This window comes from Ranitomeya imitator, chromosome 1, assembly GCF_032444005.1.
Source record: "Ranitomeya imitator isolate aRanImi1 chromosome 1, aRanImi1.pri, whole genome shotgun sequence".
Taxonomy (NCBI): Eukaryota; Metazoa; Chordata; class Amphibia; order Anura; family Dendrobatidae; genus Ranitomeya; species Ranitomeya imitator.
In genome coordinates, this window is record NC_091282.1 from 1,206,954,554 (window position 1) to 1,206,971,342 (window position 16,789).

Consider the following 16,789-nt stretch of genomic DNA (forward strand, 5'->3'; position numbering starts at 1 on the left):
GGGCAGTATTATAGTAGTTATATTCTTGTGTATAGGGGCAGTATTATAGTAGTTATATTCTTGTACATAGGAGCAGTATTATAGTAGTTATATTGTTGTACATAGGGGCAGTATTATAGTAGTTATATTCTTGTACATAGGGGGCAGTATTATAGTAGTTATATTCTTGTGTATAGGGGCAGTATTATAGTAGTTATATTCTTGTACATAGGAGCAGTATTATAGTAGTTATATTGTTGTACATAGGGGCAGTATTATAGTAGTTATATTCTTGTACATAGGGGCAGTATTATAGTAGTTATATTCTTGTACATAGGAGCAGTATTATAGTAGTTATATTGTTGTACATAGGGGCAGTATTATAGTAGTTATATTCTTGTGTATAGGGGCAGTATTATAGTAGTTATATTCTTGTACATAGGAGCAGTATTATAGTAGTTATATTGTTGTACATAGGGGTAGTATTATAGTAGTTATATTTTTGTACATAGGGGCAATATTATAGTAGTTATATTCTTGTGCATAGGGGCAGTATTATATTAGTTATATTCTTGTACATAGGAGCAGTATTATAGTAGTTATATTCTTGTACATAGGAGCAGTATTATAGTAGTTATATTCTTGTGTATAGGGGCAGTATTATAGTAGTTATATTCTTGTACATAGGAGCAGTATTATAGTAGTTATATTGTTGTACATAGGGGCAGTATTATAGTAGTTATATTGTTGTACATAGGGGCAGTATTATAGTAGTTATATTCTTGTACATAGGGGGCAGTATTATAGTAGTTATATTCTTGTACATAGGAGCAGTATAATAGTAGTTATATTCTTGTACATAGGGGCAATATTATAGTAGTTATATTCTTGTACATAGGGGCAGTATTATAGTAGTTATATTCTTGTGTATAGGGGCAGTATTATAGTAGTTATATTCTTGTACATAGGAGCAGTATTATAGTAGTTATATTGTTGTACATAGGGGCAATATTATAGTAGTTATATTCTTGTACATAGGGGCAGTATTATAGTAGTTATATTCTTGTGTATAGGGGCAGTATTATAGTAGTTATATTCTTGTACATAGGGGCAATATTATAGTAGTTATATTCTTGTGTATAGGGGCAGTATTATAGTAGTTATATTCTTGTACATAGGGGCAATATTATAGTAGTTATATTCTTGTGTATAGGGGCAGTATTATAGTAGTTATATTCTTGTACATAGGAGCAGTATTATAGTAGTTATATTGTTGTACATAGGGGCAGTATTATAGTAGTTATATTCTTGTACATAGGGGCAATATTATAGTAGTTATATTCTTGTGCATAGGGGCAGTATTATATTAGTTATATTCTTGTACATAGGAGCAGTATTATAGTAGTTATATTCTTGTACATAGGAGCAGTATTATAGTAGTTATATTCTTGTGTATAGGGGCAGTATTATAGTAGTTATATTCTTGTACATAGGAGCAGTATTATAGTAGTTATATTGTTGTACATAGGGGCAGCATTATAGTAGTTATATTGTTGTACATAGGGGCAGTATTATAGTAGTTATATTCTTGTACATAGGGGGCAGTATTATAGTAGTTATATTCTTGTACATGGGGCAGTATTATAGTAGTTATATTCTTGTACATAGCAGCAGTATTATAGTAGTTATATTCTTGTACAAAGGAGGCAGTATTATAGTAGTTATATTCTTGTACATGGGGCAGTATTATAGTAGTTATATTCTTGTACATAGGGGCAATATTATAGTAGTTATATTCTTGTACATAGGGGCAGTATTATAGTAGGTATATTTTTGTACATAGGGTGTTATGATACGGTGGTCTAGAAGCAACATGGAACGAGCTCTGAAGGAAGTGGTAACTGTACTGACCGCAGTCCCTAAGCTCAACACAACACTAGAAGTAGCTGTGGAATGCTCCTAACTCTCCCTAGGCATCTCGTCACAGCCTAAGAGCTAACTACCCCTAAAGATAGAAGCAGGAATGCTACCTTGCCTCAGAGAAAATCCCCAAAGGATAGATTAGCCCCCCACAAATAATGACTGTGAGTGGAGAGGGAAAAGACATACACAGAATGAAAACAGGATGAGCACAGGAGGCCAGTCTAACTAACTAAATAGATAGGACAGGATGGAATACTGTGCGGTCAGTATAAAACACTACAAAAATCCACGCAGAGTTTACAAAAAATCTCCACACCTGACTAAAGGTGTGGAGGGTAAATCTGCTTCCCAGAGCTTCCAGCAAGACAGAATTAATTCACACTGATAAGCTGGACAAACATAGAAAGCACAGAATGGATAAGTCCACAATCTATGGACAGAAAAGAGCAAGCAAAAACTTAGCTTTGCTGAACTGGTCAGGATAACAGGGAAATCCAAAGAGATGTGAATCCAACCAGGAACCATTTACAAGTGACACTGGCTGAAGATAGAGCCAGACTTAAATAGCCGAGCAGAAGAGACGATAAGTGGAGGCAGCTGATGACAGCTAACTCCAAGGAGCAGCCATACCACTAGAAACCACAAGAGGGAGCCCAAGAGCAAAACTCACAAAAGTGCCACTTACAACCACCGGAGGGAGCCCAAGAGCGGAATTCACAACAATAGGGGCAGTATTATAGTAGTTATATTCTTGTACATAGGGGGCAGTATTATAGTAGTTATACTCTTGTACATAGGAGCAGTATTATAGTAGTTATATTCTTGTACATAGGGGCAATATTATAGTAGTTATATTCTTGTACATAGGGGCAGTATTATAGTAGTTATATTCTTGTACATAGGGGCACTATTATAGTAGTTATATTCTTGTACATAGGGGCAGTATTATAGTAGTTATATTCTTGTTCATAGGGGCAGTATTATAGTAGTTATATTCTTGTACATGGGGCAATATTATAGTAGTTATATTCTTGTACATAGGGGCAATATTATAGTAGTTATATTCTTGTACATATGGGCAGTATTATAGTAGTTATATTCTTGTACATAGGGGAAATATTATAGCAGTTATATTCTTTACATAGGGGCAATATTATAGTAGTTATATTCTTGTAGATAGGGGCAGTATTATAGTAGTTATATTCTTGTACATAGGGGCAGTATTATAGTAGTTATATTCTTGTACATAGGGGCAGTATTATAGTAGTTATATTCTTGTACATAGGGGCAGTATTATAGTAGTTATATTCTTGTACATAGGGGCAATATTATAGTAGTTATATTCTTGTACATAGGAGCAGTATTATAGTAGTTATATTCTTGTACATAGGGGGCAGTATTATAGTAGTTATATTCTTGTGTATAGGGGCAGTATTATAGTAGTTATATTCTTGTACATAGGAGCAGTATTATAGTAGTTATATTGTTGTACATAGGGGCAGTATTATAGTAGTTATATTCTTGTACATAGGGGCAGTATTATAGTAGTTATATTCTTGTGTATAGGGGCAGTATTATAGTAGTTATATTCTTGTACATAGGAGCAGTATTATAGTAGTTATATTGTTGTACATAGGGGCAGTATTATAGTAGTTATATTCTTGTACATAGGAGCAGTATTATAGTAGTTATATTGTTGTACATAGGGGCAGTATTATAGTAGTTATATTCTTGTACATAGGGGCAGTATTATAGTAGTTATATTCTTGTGTATAGGGGCAGTATTATAGTAGTTATATTCTTGTACATAGGAGCAGTATTATAGTAGTTATATTGTTGTACATAGGGGCAGTATTATAGTAGTTATATTCTTGTACATAGGGGGCAGTATTATAGTAGTTATATTCTTGTGTATAGGGGCAGTATTATAGTAGTTATATTCTTGTACATAGGAGCAGTATTATAGTAGTTATATTGTTGTACATAGGGGCAGTATTATAGTAGTTATATTCTTGTACATAGGGGCAGTATTATAGTAGTTATATTCTTGTACATAGGAGCAGTATTATAGTAGTTATATTGTTGTACATAGGGGCAGTATTATAGTAGTTATATTCTTGTGTATAGGGGCAGTATTATAGTAGTTATATTCTTGTACATAGGAGCAGTATTATAGTAGTTATATTGTTGTACATAGGGGTAGTATTATAGTAGTTATATTTTTGTACATAGGGGCAATATTATAGTAGTTATATTCTTGTGCATAGGGGCAGTATTATATTAGTTATATTCTTGTACATAGGAGCAGTATTATAGTAGTTATATTCTTGTACATAGGAGCAGTATTATAGTAGTTATATTCTTGTGTATAGGGGCAGTATTATAGTAGTTATATTCTTGTACATAGGAGCAGTATTATAGTAGTTATATTGTTGTACATAGGGGCAGTATTATAGTAGTTATATTGTTGTACATAGGGGCAGTATTATAGTAGTTATATTCTTGTACATAGGGGGCAGTATTATAGTAGTTATATTCTTGTACATAGGAGCAGTATAATAGTAGTTATATTCTTGTACATAGGGGCAATATTATAGTAGTTATATTCTTGTACATAGGGGCAGTATTATAGTAGTTATATTCTTGTGTATAGGGGCAGTATTATAGTAGTTATATTCTTGTACATAGGAGCAGTATTATAGTAGTTATATTGTTGTACATAGGGGCAATATTATAGTAGTTATATTCTTGTACATAGGGGCAGTATTATAGTAGTTATATTCTTGTGTATAGGGGCAGTATTATAGTAGTTATATTCTTGTACATAGGGGCAATATTATAGTAGTTATATTCTTGTGTATAGGGGCAGTATTATAGTAGTTATATTCTTGTACATAGGGGCAATATTATAGTAGTTATATTCTTGTGTATAGGGGCAGTATTATAGTAGTTATATTCTTGTACATAGGAGCAGTATTATAGTAGTTATATTGTTGTACATAGGGGCAGTATTATAGTAGTTATATTCTTGTACATAGGGGCAATATTATAGTAGTTATATTCTTGTGCATAGGGGCAGTATTATATTAGTTATATTCTTGTACATAGGAGCAGTATTATAGTAGTTATATTCTTGTACATAGGAGCAGTATTATAGTAGTTATATTCTTGTGTATAGGGGCAGTATTATAGTAGTTATATTCTTGTACATAGGAGCAGTATTATAGTAGTTATATTGTTGTACATAGGGGCAGCATTATAGTAGTTATATTGTTGTACATAGGGGCAGTATTATAGTAGTTATATTCTTGTACATAGGGGGCAGTATTATAGTAGTTATATTCTTGTACATAGGAGCAGTATAATAGTAGTTATATTCTTGTACATAGGGGCAGTATTCTAGTAGTTATATTCTTGTACACAGGGACAGTGTTATACCGTAGTATGTATATTGCTGTAGCTAGAGTGTGGGGCTGTAATCGACATATATTATATGAATTATATTTTTGGTGAGTATGAGTGGTTTCGGTTACAGCTACAGGCCGGGATATATTGACAATACCTGACCCTACCAGAACGTTCTCTGACAGTCATTTCCTTTTCATTGATAGAAAACATTGCTTTGCTTGTTATTTATGAGAATATTCCAGTGTTTGCCCATGAATTATTGGGAGTGGTATCATCTGTATCGTCTCTTTGTGTAGGCCATGCGAGGGCAGACAGAGATGGAGCTGAGGATGTTCCAGGAGAACGAATTTGTGTATTACAAGATGAGAGAAGCCGCTCTCTCCAACAAACCATTTCAAGTTATGGAAGAACCAAGTAATGAGATCCCATCAAACATCTTCCATAAGAAACCATAGATGGTGACGATCCCTCCAGTCATTTGATCCCTGCATTCTCCGGTTAGACCTCAACAGATCCAGTCCACGGTGCAGATCCTTGAAGAACCTATTACAATGAGAGGATTAATATACGGGCCTGATCTGCTTGAAGTGTTTAGTGATATCTGAAACCAATGTCTGTAAGGGATGAAGTCACGTTCCCATCTCTCAATAAAGACTGTGATTGAATTTATTGTCTGAGGAGGATTTGCTCCACCTACCATGGAGGCAATGTAGGCATTTGCCTAGGGGCAGGCGGTTCACCGGGGTCTGCTCAAAAATAGAGTATTTAAAAGAGTTTTATCAAAAACCTGTCAGTGTAACAGTCCTCTAATAATAAAGATATCAGTGTGATACATTAATACCATTTCATAAGCAGGAAAAGAATGCAGCACTCACCCACGATCTTCATGAAACAAGTGTGTCCTTTATTCAGCGATAACAGCTTTACAGGACATAACGCGGCATCGGCAGGAGAGTGTTAGGGAGCGGGAGTGAGCAGAGACCGGACGACGGCCGTTTCGCGCTACGGCGCTTCTACGGGTCTATGTCATGGACCATCGGTTGTCAGCGTGGCTCAGTGCCGGTCACTTGGTTGTCCTTGTTGGAGAGTGATGATACATTAATACAGAAACAATGGGAACAATGGCAGGTGATAAAAAATAACCCAATTTTTTTATATAAAAGTAATATGTGGTTATGGTTATGGTTCTCTTCGGCCATTTTCTGCTCATGCTCTCATTTTCTGAGGTCTGTATTTGTGACAATTCCCTTTACGGGCTCATTGAGGCGTCCGTTTTTCACGTGCGAGATTAATCTATGTTTTTCGCGGATATCACTCGTACCCAGTGCAGTTTATGGAGCTGTTCAAATGTAGATTTTTTTTTTCCAGAATCACGGCGACATGTCAGATATTCATCCGAGTGTGTCGAAATCATCAGTGTACAGAAGTCTATGAGTCTGGGAAAAATCAGACTGCACTCAGATGCCAGCCATGTCAGAGTCTGCTATATAGGAGAAGGAGGAGACATTTTTTTTTTCTTGCATGAAAAAAATTGATCAAATACTGATCTCAACATCACTGATGAAACGAAAATCGAGGTCCGAACGGAGCCCTAAGGATGATACATTTCCTAAGATAAGGGACCAGGTATATTGGGAAGATTCCTCATTTTTTTTAATTTTAGAGACATGTATTTTTCTGAGCACAACGTCATGTCAGAGATGAAACAGACTGGAGCATTACAGAAGAAAAGTCGCTACATGAGTACACCATGTTCCAAATTATTATGCAAATTACATTTTTCTCGGATTTTCCTAAATGGTCGGTGCAAATGACAGTCAGTCTAATAAAAGTCATCACCCGTTAGATTATACTGTACATCGAATTTTATTGAAGAAACCTCCCAATGATAACAGTATAATCTCCTAAATTAATAAAAACTCACAATGCAGTGTTCGAAATTATTAGGCAGAGTAGAATTTCTATACATTTGATATGTTTTAAAGAACTGAAAATGTTCATTTGTGGAATTTGCAGCATTAGGAGGTCACATTCACTGAACAACAAAGCTATTTAACTCCAAAACCTCCTAACAGGCCAAGTTACATGTTAACATAGGAGCCTTCTTTGATATCACCTTCACAATTCTTGAGTTTTTGGAGAGTTTCTGCTTGTACGTCTTTGCATGAAGTCAGAATAACCTCCCAGAGCTGCTGTTTTGATGTGAACTGCCTCCCACCCTCATAGATCTTTTGCTTGATGATACTCCAAAGGTTCTCTATAGGGTTGAGGTCAGGGGAAGATGGTGGCCACACCATGAGTTTATCTCATTTTATGCCCATAGCAGCCAATGACTCAGAGGTTTTCTTTGCAGCATGAGATGGTGCATTGTCAGCATGAAGATGATTTTGCTCATGAAGGCACATTTCTGCTTTTTATACCATGGAAGAAAGTTGTCGGTCAGAAACTCTATATACTTTGCAGAGCTCATTTTCGCACCTTCAGGAACCTTAAAGGGCCCTACCAGCTGTTTCCCCAGGATTCCGGCCCAAAACATGACTCCTCCACCTCCTTCCCGATGTCGCAGCCTTGTTGGGACATGGTGGCCTCCACCAACCATCCACTACTCCATCCATCTGGACCACCCAGGGTTGCTCGACACTCATCAGTAAACAAGACTGTTTAGAAATTAGTCTTCATGTATGTCTGGGCCCACTGCAAACGTTTCTGCTTGTGAACACTGTTTAGGGGTGGCCGAATAGTAGGTTTATGCACCACAGTAAGCCTTTGAAGGATCCTACACCTTGAGGTTCGAGGGACTCCAGAGGCACCAGCAGCTTCAAATAACTGTTTGCTGCTTTGTAATGGTATTTTGGCAGCTGCTCTCTTAATCCAATGCATTTGTCTGGCAGAAACCTTCCTCATTATGCCTTTATATGCATGAACTCTGTCTGTGCTCTGTTTCAGTCACAAATCTCTTCACAGTATGATGATCACATTTTCTTTAAATATCTAATGTTTTCATCCCTTGACCAAGGCATTGCAGTATTTAACGCTTTTCAGCAGCAGAGAGATTCTTTTTATTTCCCATATTGCTTGAAACCTTTGGCCTGCTTAATAATGTGGAACATCATTTTTAAGTAGTTTTCCTTTAATTACACTCACCTGGAAAACTAATTATCACATGTGTTTAAGATTGAGTTCAGTGATACATTGAGCCCTGAGACACAAAACCATCCAAGAAAAACAAAACAATTAAATCTTTATGACACTTAAATCCAATTTGCATAATAATTTGGAACACAGTGTATTTGTGAATCTATTGTTTTACTATTATGAGGCTTTTTTTTCTCCATGGAAGAGTCTTTTATGATGTTCACCACAACGTTATGGATCTTTCCTGGTTGGTACGCTTTTTTTGGGAGGATGGACACAAGAGCAAAGATTATTTTGCTCTTTGGTGCTTATATTGTACGACCATTGCAGACTTTCTCCAGTAACCCTAGTGCAGCCGACCTGAGCGGGGCACCCTGTCTCCAGTGACCCTAGTGCAGCCGACCTCAGTAGGGCACCTTGTCTCCAGTGACCCTAGTACAGCCGACCTGAGCGGGGCACCCTGTCTCCAGTGACCCTAGTGCAGCCGACCTGCGAAGGGCACCCTGTCTCCAGTGACGCTAGTGCAGCCGACCTGAGCAGGGTACCCTGTCTCCAGTGACCCTAGTGCAGCCGACCTGAGCAGGGCACCCTGTCTCCAGTGACCCTAGTGCAGCCGACCTGAGCAGGGCACCCTGTCTCCAGTGACCCTAGTGCAGCCGACCTGAGCAGGGCACCCTGTCTCCAGTGACCCTAGTGCAGCCGACTTGAGCAGGGCACCCTGTCTCCAGTGACCCTAGTGCAGCCGACCTGAGCAGGGCACCCTGTCTCCGGTGACCCTAGTGCAGCCGACCTCAGTAGGGCACCTTGTCTCCAGTGACCCTAGTACAGCCGACCTGAGCAGGGCACCCTGTCTCCAGTGACCCTAGTACAGCCGACCTGAGCGGGGCACCCTGTCTCCAGTGACCCTAGTGCAGCCGACCTGCGCAGGGCACCCTGTCTCCAGTGACGCTAGTGCAGCCGACCTGAGCAGGGTACCCTGTCTCCAGTGACCCTAGTGCAGCCGACCTGAGCAGGGCACCCTGTCTCCAGTGACCCTAGTGCAGCCGACCTGAGCAGGGCACCCTGTCTCCAGTGACCCTAGTGCAGCCGACCTGAGCAGGGCACCCTGTCTCCAGTGACCCTAGTGCAGCCGACCTGAGCAGGGCACCCTGTCTCCAGTGACCCTAGTGCAGCCGACCTGAGCAGGGCACCCTGTCTCCGGTGACCCTAGTGCAGCCGACCTGAGCAGGGCACCATGTCTCCAGTGACCCTAGTGCAGCCGACCTCAGTAGGGCACCTTGTCTCCAGTGACCCTAGTGCAGCCGACCTGAGCGGGGCACCCTGTCTCCAGTGACCGTAGTGCAGCCGACCTGCGCAGGGCACCCTGTCTCCAGTGACCCTAGTGCAGCCGACCTGAGCAGGGTACCCTGTCTCCAGTGACCCTAGTGCAGCCGACCTGAGCAGGGCACCCTGTCTCCAGTGACCCTAGTGCAGCCGACCTGAGCAGGGCACCCTGTCTCCAGTGACCCTAGTGCAGCCGACCTGAGCAGGGCACCCTGTCTCCAGTGACCCTAGTGCAGCCGACCTGAGCAGGGCACCCTGTCTCCAGTGACCCTAGTGCAGCCGACCTGAGCAGGGCACCTTGTCTCCGGTGACCCTAGTGCAGCCGACCTGAGCAGGGCACCATGTCTCCAGTGACCCTAGTGCAGCCGACCTGAGCAGGGCACCCTGTCTCCAGTGACCCTAGTGCAGCCAGCCTGAGCAGGGCACCCTGTCTCCAGTGACCCTAGTGCAGCCGACCTGAGCAGGGCACCCTGTCTCCAGTGACCCTAGTGCAGCCGACCTGAGCAGGGCACCCTGTCTCCAGTGACCCTAGTGCAGCCGACCTGAGCAGGGCACCCTGTCTCCAGTGACCCTAGTGCAGCCGACCTGAGCAGGGCACCCTGTCTCCAGTGACCCTAGTGCAGCCGACCTGAGCAGGGCACCCTGTCTCCGGTGACCCTAGTGCAGCCGACCTGAGCAGGGCACCCTGTCTCCGGTGACCCTAGTGCAGCCGACCTGAGCAGGGCACCATGTCTCCAGTGACCCTAGTGCAGCCGACCTGAGCAGGGCACCCTGTCTCCAGTGACCCTAGTGCAGCCAGCCTGAGCAGGGCACCCTGTCTCCAGTGACCCTAGTGCAGCCGACCTGAGCAGGGCACCCTGTCTCCGGTGACCCTAGTGCAGCCGACCTGAGCAAGGCACCCTGTCTCCAGTGATCCTAGTGCAGCCGACCTGAGCAGGGCACCCTGTCTCCAGTGACCCTAGTGCAGTCGACCTGAGCAGGGCACCCTGTCTCCGGTGACCCTAGTGCAGCCGACCTGAGCAAGGCACCCTGTCTCCAGTGATCCTAGTGCAGCCGACCTGAGCAGGGCACCCTGTCTCCAGTGACCCTAGTGCAGCCGACCTGAGCAGGGCACCCTGTCTCCGGTGACCCTAGTGCAGCCGACCTGAGCAGGGCACCCTGTCTCCAGTGATCCTAGTGCGGCCGACCTGAGCAGGGCACCCTGTCTCCAGTGACCCTAGTGCGGTCGGCCTCAGCAGGGTACCCTGTCTCCAGTGACCCTAGTGCAGCCGATCTGAGCAGGGTACCCTGTCTCCAGTGACCCTAGTGCAGCCGACCTGAGCAGGGCACCCTGTCTCCAGTGACCCTAGTGCAGCCGACCTGAGCAGTATACCCTGTCTCCAGTGACCCTAGTGCAGCGGGCCTCAGCAGAGCACCCTGTCTCCAGTGACCCTAGTGCAGCCGGCCTCAGCAGAGCACCCTGTCTCCAGTGACCCTAGTGCAGCCGACCTGAGCAGGGTACCCTGTCTCTAGTGACCCTAGTGCAGTCAGCCTCAGCAGAGCACCCTGTCTCCAGTGACCCTAGTGCAGCCGGCCTCAGCAGAGCACCCTGTCTCCAGTGACCCTAGTGCAGCCAACCTGAGCAGGGCACCATGTCTCCAGTGACCCTAGTGCAGCCGGCCTGAGCAGAGCACCCTGTCTCCAGTGACCCTAGTGCAGCCGGCCTGAGCAGAGCACCCTGTCTCCAGTAACCCTAGTGCAGCCGGCCTGAGCAGGGTACCCTGTATCCAGTGACCCTAGTGCAGCCGACCTGAGCAGGGCACCCTGTCTCCAGTGACCCTAGTGCAGCCGACCTGAGCAGGGCACCCTGTCTCCGGTGACCCTAGTGCAGCCGACCTGAGCAGGGCACCCTGTCTCCAGTGACCCTAGTACAGCCGACCTGAGCAGGGCACCCTGTCTCCAGTGACCCTAGTACAGCCGACCTGAGCAGGGCACCCTGTCTCCAGTGACCCTAGTGCAGCCAGCCTGAGCAGGGCACCCTGTCTCCAGTGACCCTAGTGCAGCCGACCTGAGCAGGGCACCCTGTCTCCAGTGACCCTAGTGCAGCCGACCTGAGCAGGGCACCCTGTCTCCAGTGACCCTAGTGCAGCCGACCTGAGCAGGGCACCCTGTCTCCAGTGACCCTAGTGCAGCCGACCTGAGCAGGGCACCCTGTCTGCAGTGACCCTAGTGCAGCCGACCTGAGCAGGGCACCTTGTCTCCGGTGACCCTAGTGCAGCCGACCTGAGCAGGGCACCATGTCTCCAGTGACCCTAGTGCAGCCGACCTGAGCAGGGCACCCTGTCTGCAGTGACCCTAGTGCAGCTGACCTGAGCAGGGCACCCTGTCTCCAGTGACCCTAGTGCAGCCGACCTGAGCAGGGCACCCTGTCTCCAGTGACCCTAGTGCAGCCGACCTGAGCAGGGCACCCTGTCTCCAGTGATCCTAGTGCGGCCGACCTGAGCAGGGCACCCTGTCTCCAGTGACCCTAGTGCGGTCGGCCTCAGCAGGGTACCCTGTCTCCAGTGACCCTAGTGCAGCCGATCTGAGCAGGGTACCCTGTCTCCAGTGACCCTAGTGCAGCCGACCTGAGCAGGGCACCCTGTCTCCAGTGACCCTAGTGCAGCCAACCTGAGCAGGGTACCCTGTCTCCAGTGACCCTAGTGCAGCGGGCCTCAGCAGAGCACCCTGTCTCCAGTGACCCTAGTGCAGCCGGCCTCAGCAGAGCACCCTGTCTCCAGTGACCCTAGTGCAGCCGACCTGAGCAGGGTACCCTGTCTCTAGTGACCCTAGTGCAGTCAGCCTCAGCAGAGCACCCTGTCTCCAGTGACCCTAGTGCAGCCGGCCTCAGCAGAGCACCCTGTCTCCAGTGACCCTAGTGCAGCCAACCTGAGCAGGGCACCATGTCTCCAGTGACCCTAGTGCAGCCGGCCTGAGCAGAGCACCCTGTCTCCAGTGACCCTAGTGCAGCCGGCCTGAGCAGAGCACCCTGTCTCCAGTAACCCTAGTGCAGCCGGCCTGAGCAGGGTACCCTGTCTCCAGTGACCCTAGTGCAGCCGACCTGAGCAGGGCACCCTGTCTCCAGTGACCCTAGTGCAGCCGACCTGAGCAGGGTACCCTGTCTCCAGTGACAATAGTGCAGCCGGCCTGAGCAGAGCACCCTGTCTCCAGTGACCCTAGTGCAGCCGGCCTCAGCAGGGCACCCTGTCTCCAGTGACCCTAGCACAGCCGACCTGAGCAGGGCACCCTGTCTCCAGTGACCCTAGTGCAGTCAACCTGAGCAGGGCACCATGTCTCCAGTGACCCTAGTGCAGCCGACCTGAGCAGGGCACCCTGTCTCCAGTGACCCTAGTGCAGTCAACCTGAGCAGGGCACCATGTCTCCAGTGACCCTAGTGCAGTCAACCTGAGCAGAGCACCTTGTCTCCAGTGACCCTAGTGCAGCCGACCTGAGCAGGGCATCCTGTCTCCAGTGACCCTAGTGCAGCCGGCCTCAGTAGGGCACCATGTCTCCAGTGACCCTAGTGCAGTCAACCTGAGCAGGGCACCATGTCTCCAGTGACCCTAGTGCAGTCAACCTGAGCAGGGCACCCTGTCTCCAGTGACCCTAGCACAGCCGACCTGAGCAGGGCACCCTGTCTCCAGTGACCCTAGTGCAGCCGACCTGAGCAGGGCACCCTGTCTACAGTGACCCTAGTGCAGCCAACCTGAGAAGGGCACCATGTCTCCAGTGACCCTAGTGCAGCCGGCCTGAGCAGAGCACCCTGTCTCCAGTAACCCTAGTGCAGCCGGCCTGAGCAGGGTACCCTGTCTCCAGTGACCCTAGTGCAGCCGACCTGAGCAGGGCACCTTGTCTCCAGTGACCCTAGTGCAGCCAACCTGAGCAGGGCACCATGTCTCCAGTGACCCTAGTGCAGCCGACCTGAGCAGAGCACCATGTCTCCAGTGACCCTAGTGCAGTCGGCCTCAGCAGAGCACCCTGTCTCCAGTGACCCTAGTGCAGCCGACCTGAGCAGAGCACCCTGTCTCCAGTGATCCTAGTGCAGCCGACCTGAGCAGGGCACCCTGTCTCCAGTGACCCTAGTGCAGCCAACATCAGCAGGGCACCCTGTCTCCAGTGACCCTAGTGCAGCCGACCTGAGCAGGGTACCCTGTCTCCAGTGACCCAAGTGCAGCCGACCTGAGCAGGGCACCCTGTCTCCAGTGACCCTAGTGCAGCCGACCTGAGCAGGGCACCCTGTCTTCAGTGACCCTAGTGCAGCCAACATCAGCAGGGCACCCTGTCTCCAGTGACCCTAGTGCAGCCGACCTGAGCAGAGCACCCTGTCTCCAGTGACCCAAGTGCAGCCGACCTGAGCAGAGCACCCTGTCTCCAGTGACCCAAGTGCAGCCGACCTGAGCAGAGCACCCTGTCTCCAGTGACCCTAGTGCAGCCGACCTGAGCAGGGTACCCTGTCTCCAGTGACCCAAGTGCAGCCGACCTGAGCAGAGCACCCTGTCTCCAGTGACCCTAGTGCAGCCGACCTGAGCAGGGCACCCTGTCTCCAGTGACCCTAGTGCAGCCGACCTGAGCAGGGCACCCTGTCTCCAGTGACCCTAGTGCAGCCAACATCAGCAGGGCACCCTGTCTCCAGTGACCCCAGTGCAGCCGACCTGAGCAGGGCACCCTGTCTCCAGTGATCCTAGTGCAGCCGACCTGAGCAGGGCACCCTGTCTCCAGTGACCCTAGTGCAGTCGGCCTCAGCAGGGCACCCTGTCTCCAGTGACCCTAGTGCAGCCGGCCTGAGCAGAGCACCCTGTCTCCAGTAACCCTAGTGCAGCCGACCTGAGCAGAGCACCCTGTCTCCAGTGACCCTAGTGCAGCCGACCTGAGCAGGGCACCCTGTCTCCAGTGACCCTAGTGCAGCTGACCTGAGCAGGGCACCCTGTCTCCAGTGATCCTAGTGCAGCTGACCTGAGCAGGGCACCCTGTCTCCAGTGACCCTAGTGCAGTCAACCTGAGCAGGGCACCCTGTCTCCAGTGACCCTAGTGCAGCCGACCTGAGCAGGGCACCCTGTCTCCAGTGACCCTAGTGCAGCTGACCTGAGCAGGGCACCCTGTCTCCAGTGATCCTAGTGCAGCTGACCTGAGCAGGGCACCCTGTCTCCAGTGATCCTAGTGCAGCTGACCTGAGCAGAGCACCCTGTCTCCAGTGACCCTAGTGCAGCCGGCCTGAGCAGAGCACCCTGTCTCCAGTGACGCTAGTGCAGCCGACCTGAGCAGGGTACCCTGTCTCCAGTGACCCTAGTGCAGCCGACCTGAGCAGGGCACCCTGTCTCCAGTGACCCTAGTGCAGCCGACCTGAGCAGGGCACCCTGTCTCCAGTGACCCTAGTGCAGCCGACCTGAGCAGGGCACCCTGTCTCCAGTGACCCTAGTGCAGCCGACCTGAGCAGGGCACCCTGTCTCCAGTGACCCTAGTGCAGCCGACCTGAGCAGGGCACCCTGTCTCCGGTGACCCTAGTGCAGCCGACCTGAGCAGGGCACCATGTCTCCAGTGACCCTAGTGCAGCCGACCTCAGTAGGGCACCTTGTCTCCAGTGACCCTAGTGCAGCCGACCTGAGCGGGGCACCCTGTCTCCAGTGACCCTAGTGCAGCCGACCTGCGCAGGGCACCCTGTCTCCAGTGACCCTAGTGCAGCCGACCTGAGCAGGGTACCCTGTCTCCAGTGACCCTAGTGCAGCCGACCTGAGCAGGGCACCCTGTCTCCAGTGACCCTAGTGCAGCCGACCTGAGCAGGGCACCCTGTCTCCAGTGACCCTAGTGCAGCCGACCTGAGCAGGGCACCCTGTCTCCAGTGACCCTAGTGCAGCCGACCTGAGCAGGGCACCCTGTCTCCAGTGACCCTAGTGCAGCCGACCTGAGCAGGGCACCTTGTCTCCGGTGACCCTAGTGCAGCCGACCTGAGCAGGGCACCATGTCTCCAGTGACCCTAGTGCAGCCGACCTGAGCAGGGCACCCTGTCTCCAGTGACCCTAGTGCAGCCAGCCTGAGCAGGGCACCCTGTCTCCAGTGACCCTAGTGCAGCCGACCTGAGCAGGGCACCCTGTCTCCAGTGACCCTAGTGCAGCCGACCTGAGCAGGGCACCCTGTCTCCAGTGACCCTAGTGCAGCCGACCTGAGCAGGGCACCCTGTCTCCAGTGACCCTAGTGCAGCCGACCTGAGCAGGGCACCCTGTCTCCAGTGACCCTAGTGCAGCCGACCTGAGCAGGGCACCCTGTCTCCGGTGACCCTAGTGCAGCCGACCTGAGCAGGGCACCCTGTCTCCGGTGACCCTAGTGCAGCCGACCTGAGCAGGGCACCATGTCTCCAGTGACCCTAGTGCAGCCGACCTGAGCAGGGCACCCTGTCTCCAGTGACCCTAGTGCAGCCGACCTGAGCAGGGCACCCTGTCTCCAGTGACCCTAGTGCAGCCGACCTGAGCAGGGCACCCTGTCTCCGGTGACCCTAGTGCAGCCGACCTGAGCAAGGCACCCTGTCTCCAGTGATCCTAGTGCAGCCGACCTGAGCAGGGCACCCTGTCTCCAGTGACCCTAGTGCAGTCGACCTGAGCAGGGCACCCTGTCTCCGGTGACCCTAGTGCAGCCGACCTGAGCAAGGCACCCTGTCTCCAGTGATCCTAGTGCAGCCGACCTGAGCAGGGCACCCTGTCTCCAGTGACCCTAGTGCAGCCGACCTGAGCAGGGCACCCTGTCTCCGGTGACCCTAGTGCAGCCGACCTGAGCAGGGCACCCTGTCTCCAGTGATCCTAGTGCGGCCGACCTGAGCAGGGCACCCTGTCTCCAGTGACCCTAGTGCGGTCGGCCTCAGCAGGGTACCCTGTCTCCAGTGACCCTAGTGCAGCCGATCTGAGCAGGGTACCCTGTCTCCAGTGACCCTAGTGCAGCCGACCTGAGCAGGGCACCCTGTCTCCAGTGACCCTAGTGCAGCCGACCTGAGCAGTATACCCTGTCTCCAGTGACC

The 16,789-nt window shown here is 49.2% G+C and overlaps 1 protein-coding gene across 2 annotated transcripts in view; it reads left to right on the forward strand.

Moving 5' to 3' along the window:
* The window catches only part of SMYD1 (SET and MYND domain containing 1), a 64,998-nt gene extending 59,019 nt beyond the window's left edge, over window positions 1–5,979 (forward strand). For both annotated transcript variants that reach the window (XM_069744940.1, XM_069744941.1), the window contains one exon: window positions 5,607–5,979. In XM_069744940.1, the coding sequence (XP_069601041.1) occupies window positions 5,607–5,765 (159 nt within the window). In that variant the 3' untranslated portion in view covers window positions 5,766–5,979. The remainder of the gene's footprint in view (window positions 1–5,606) is intronic.
* Window positions 5,980–16,789: the final 10,810 nt, after the last annotated feature.